The sequence below is a fragment of the Coregonus clupeaformis genome, chromosome 33 (genome assembly GCF_020615455.1).
Source record: "Coregonus clupeaformis isolate EN_2021a chromosome 33, ASM2061545v1, whole genome shotgun sequence".
Classification (NCBI taxonomy): domain Eukaryota; kingdom Metazoa; phylum Chordata; class Actinopteri; order Salmoniformes; family Salmonidae; genus Coregonus; species Coregonus clupeaformis.
The window spans coordinates 14,574,694-14,579,693 of record NC_059224.1 but is presented as its reverse complement, the minus strand read 5'-3'; the positions used below and the strand labels follow the sequence as shown (position 1 = coordinate 14,579,693).

General features: G+C 42.7%; 1 protein-coding gene across 1 annotated transcript in view; it reads left to right on the top strand.

Moving 5' to 3' along the window:
- Window positions 1–5,000, top strand: part of LOC121548503 (forkhead box protein N3-like) — a 92,127-nt gene that overhangs the window by 53,915 nt on the left and 33,212 nt on the right. The window contains exon 3 of the mRNA XM_041859958.2: window positions 4,334–4,470. Within this exon, the coding sequence (XP_041715892.1) occupies window positions 4,334–4,470 (137 nt within the window). The remainder of the gene's footprint in view (window positions 1–4,333; window positions 4,471–5,000) is intronic.

Below are 5,000 nucleotides of genomic sequence, written 5' to 3'. Positions count from 1 at the left end.
TGAATTCGACCATTATCCTGTCCTGCTAAGCATTCGAAATGCCGAGTACTTTTGGGTGTCAGGAAAAATGTATGGAAGTAAAAAGTACATTATTTTCTTTAGGAATGTAGTGGAGTAAAAGTAAAAGTTGTTAAAATTATATAAATAATAGCATAAAGTACAGATACCCCAAGAAATACTTAAATTGTACTTTAAAGTATTTTTACTTAGTTACTGCACACCACTGCTCACCAGGAGCTAGGGATGCTGGGTAATATCAGACCCCACAGGGGACGCCAACAAGCTCTCTCAGTCTCACGTCAGAATTAGACGTTCATCCATGTTTCTCAAAACTATTTAAGGTTAAGTTTAGATATTAACTGTGAAATCTTATGGTTAGGCATTATCTCTGAATGGTTAAGGTAATGGTTAAGGTTTGGGATAGGTTTAAATATAAAAATATAAAAAATAACTTTCCATTGCTGAATTCGAACACACACCCATTTGCACCAGAGGCAGATGCTTATCTACTTGAAAAAACCGAAACCTACAGTGCCACATTTTGTTAGGGTACAGCCTTATTCTAAAATTGATTACATAATTTTCCCCCCTCATCAATCTATACACAATACCCCATGATGACAAAGCAATAACAGGTTTTTAGAAATGTTTGCTCATTTATAAAAAATTCAAAACTGAAATATTACATTCAGACCCTTTACTCAGTACTTTGTTGAAGCACCTTTGGCAGCGATTACAGCCTCGAGTCTTCTTGGGTATGACGATACAAGCATGGCAAACCTGTATTTGGGGAGTTTCTCCCATTCTTCTCTGTAGATCCTCTCAAGCTCTGTCAGGTTGGATGGGTAGCGTTGCTGTACAGCTATTTTCAGGTCTCTCCAGAGATGTTAGATCGGGTTCAAGTCCGGGCTCTGGCTGGGCCACTCAAGGACATTCAGAGACTTGTCCCGAAGCCACTCCTGCATTGTCTTGGCTGTGTGCTTAGGGTCATTGTCTTGTTGGAAGGTGAACCTTCGCCCCAGTCTGAGGTCCTGAGCGCTCTGGAGCAGGTTTTCATCAAGCATTTCTCTGTACATTGCTCCGTTCATCTTTGCCTTGATCCTGACTAGTCTCCCAGTCCCTGGCGCTGAAAAACATCCCCACAGCATGATTCTGCCACCACCATGCTTCACCATAGGGATGGTGCCAGGTTTCCTCCAGACATCACGCTTGGTTTCAATCTTGGTTTCATTAGAACAGAGAACCTTGTTTGTCATGGTCTGAGAGTCTTTAGGTGCCATTTGGCAAACTCCAAGTGGGCTGTCATGTGCCTTTTACTGAGGAGTGGCTTCCGTCTGGCCACTCTACAATAAAGGCCTGATTGGTGGAGTGCTGAAGAGAGGGTTCTCCCATCTCCACAGAGGAACTCTAGAGCTCTATCGGGTTATTGGTCAACTCCCAGACCAAGGCCCTTCTCCCCCGATTGCTCAGTTTGGCCGGTTGGCCAGCTGTAGGAAGAGTCTTGGTGGTTCCAAACTTGTTCCATTTAAGAATGATGGAGGCGACTGTGTTCTTGGGGACCTTCAATGCTGCAGACATTTTTTGGTACCCTTCCCCAGATCTGTGCCTCGACACAATCCTGTCTCGGAGCTCTACGACAATTCCGTCGACCTCATGGCTTGGTTTTTGCTCTGACATGCACTGTCAACTGTGGGACCTGATATAGACAGGTGTGTGACTTTCCAAATAATGTCCACTCAATTGAATTAACCACAGGTGGACTCTAATCAAGTTGTAGAATAATTTCAAGGATGATCAATGGAAACAGGATGCACCTGAGGTCCATTTCGAGTCTCATAGCAAAGGGTCTGAATACATCTGCAAAAATGTATAAAAACCTGTTTTCGCTTTGTCATTATGGGGTTTTGTGTGTAGATTGCTGAGGATTTGTATTTATTTAATTCATTTTAGAATAACAAAATGTGGAAAAAGTCAAGGGGTCTGAATACTTTCCGAAGGTAACAGCGCTCACTGTTGCTCCTAGTGGCCAGTTTTCACGTCATCTCCCGACGTCCTCAGATATGGATTGACATTGAATACTGACTTGTATCACGGGTGACCTGGCTGGGAGAGGTGGCTGGACTTGGCACTCACACACGCCTGTACACATACGAGGCCTAAATATTACAACCTATGTAGTACGAGCATGCCATTAAGTCTTTCTACTCTGTCTGTCTACGTACCAATGCACAGACACAAGCTAAGGCAAGGACACACACACTGATAATTACTTGTTTACTTGGATGTAAATATATATAGATACACACACATTACACTGACATCTTCTAATATCCAGTGACAGGATTCACAATGTTGTAGGCCAAATCAACGTTACCTTTGTTTCTGTATCATAAAAAAAAAGAAAAAGTCACAGTGATGGGATTGATTATATTTATATATGTACTGTTTGATGTCGCAGGCTCTCACACACACGCACACGCACGCACACGCACGCGCACACACGCGCACACGCACACGCACGCACGCACGCACGCACACACACACACACACACACACACACACACACACACACACACACACACACACACACACACACACACACACACACACACACACACATACACTTTCTTGTCACTCCTCTGTCAGACTCCCTCCTGTTGTACCTTTTGTATCTATTTGACTTTATGTGATGAGTGGTGAAGTACGTATTGATGTGGGTTTGAGTGATAGTCTACGACACTCTTTTACAACACCTGTGGTATATGTGTGGCAGAATAACATTAAAAACTCATTAACTATGATTGGTGGTGACGGTCGTCTTTGCTTGCTGTAACCAACAAAGTATTGAGTTGCATTGCTGTACATGACATTTCTCTCCTTCAGTATAATCTAAAGTTCTCATGTGGGTGGGATCTGGTCTGTAGCACAACTGTTAAGAAAGTGAACGAGAAGAGGGAAGACAGGCAGATAGAGAGAGATATAAAGGGGAGGAGAGAGAGAGAGAGAGAGAGAGAGAGAGAGAGAGAGAGAGAGAGAGAGAGAGAGAGAGAGAGAGAGAGAGAGAGAGAGAGAGAGAGAGAGAGAGAGAAAGATAGATAGATAGATAGATAGATGTGTGTAAGAGAGAAAACACAGCTTTTTTATAGATCTAGGAACATGTTGGTATTTACAACAACAGAAAGACAGGACATATGGAGAGCGTTGATCTGTGGTGCTGGACAGGGTTGGGGAGGGTAATCTTTTTTTCTTTTCTTTCTTTTTTTTAGCAAAAATATTGTAATCCGATTACAGACACTTTTGAAAATGTAGATTATTACTTCTTGGATTACTTTTAAATATTTACGAAAAAATACATCAAATCAAATTGTTTTTGTCTCATGCTTTCTTAACAACACTGAAATGCTTACTTACGGGCCCTTCCCAACAACGCAGAAAAAAATTGAGAAATAGTAGAAACAATTGAAAAAAAGGTTTATATAATAACACAAGGAATAAATAGAGAAATAATAACACAATAATTACATTATGACATCTTTCTGTTTTCTTGTTGACATTCCATTCAGCATTGAAAAAAGGTGCAAGTTTAAGTCTGTTCCACCTGAGCTAGTCTGACCACAAGTCAGAGACCACTATGATGACACACCAAATGATGACCACCAATCAGAGACCACTATGATGACACACCAAATGATGACCACCAATCAGAGACCACTATGATGACACACCAAATGATGACCACCAATCAGAGACCACTATGATGACACACCAAATGATGACCACCAATCAGAGACCACTATGATGTCACACCAAATGATGACCACCAATCAGAGACCACTATGATGACACACCAAATGATGACCACCAATCAGAGACCACTATGATGACACACCAAATGATGACCACCAATCAGAGACCACTATGATGACACACCAAATGCGTTTGATGGATCCTTTTTTGTCTTTTTCTAATGCCTCTTAAGGAGAAAGTAATCTGAAAGTAATCAGATTACGTTACTGAGTTTAGGTAATCCAAAAGTTACGTTATTGATTACAATTTCAGAGAGGTAAGTAGTAACTGTAACGGATTACATTTAGAAAGTAAGCTACCCAACCCTGGTGCTGGATGTTGACTGAGTTTGTGCTTTGGACTTGTAGTCTGGTATGTGTCTGTGTTTATTTGTGGTCTAGTGTGTCTCTGTGTAAGCTGGTTTCTGAGAGACAGTGGACAGTAGCCACAGTTCAAATGGTCAAGATTCCTGTGTTTTCATGTTGTTAGCTCAATCCTATTTTTTTCCCTTCCTCATCCCCCTCCTCTGTCTCTCTCCCTCTCTCAGAGTATAGGTAAAGGCTCGTTGTGGTCCATAGAGCCAGAGTACAGACACAACCTGATCCAGGCCTTGAAGAAGACCCCGTACCATCCCTTCTCCCCAGGACTGGTTACCCCCTCCACCTCTCCTCAGGCGTATCACAGGTAACTACACACCTCACACTCTCTTTACAAATTCTCTCCATTCTCTTCATCCTCTCTTTTACTCCTACTATGTATCATTCACTCCCTCCCTTTCTTTTCCCTCAGGCGTATCACAGGTAACTACACACCTCTAACGCTCTATCTCGCGCATGTGCACACACATGACCAAAAGTACAGTATGTGGACACCTGCTCGTCCAACATCTCATTCCAAATTCATGGGCATTAATATGGAGTTGGTCCCCCCTTTGCTGCTACAACAGCCTCCATTCTTCTGGGAAGGCTTTCCACTAGATGTTGGAACATTGCTGAGGGGACTTGCTTCCATTCAGCCGCAAGAGCATTAGTGAGGGCAGGCATTGATGTAGGGCGATTAGGCCTGGCTGGCAGTCGGCGTTCCAGTGCATCCCAAAGGTGTTCGAAGGGGTTGAGGTCAAGGCTCTGTGTAGGCCAGTCAAGTTCTTCTACACCGAACTCGACAAAACATTTTTGTATGGACCTCGCTTTGTGCACGGAAGCATTGTCATGCTG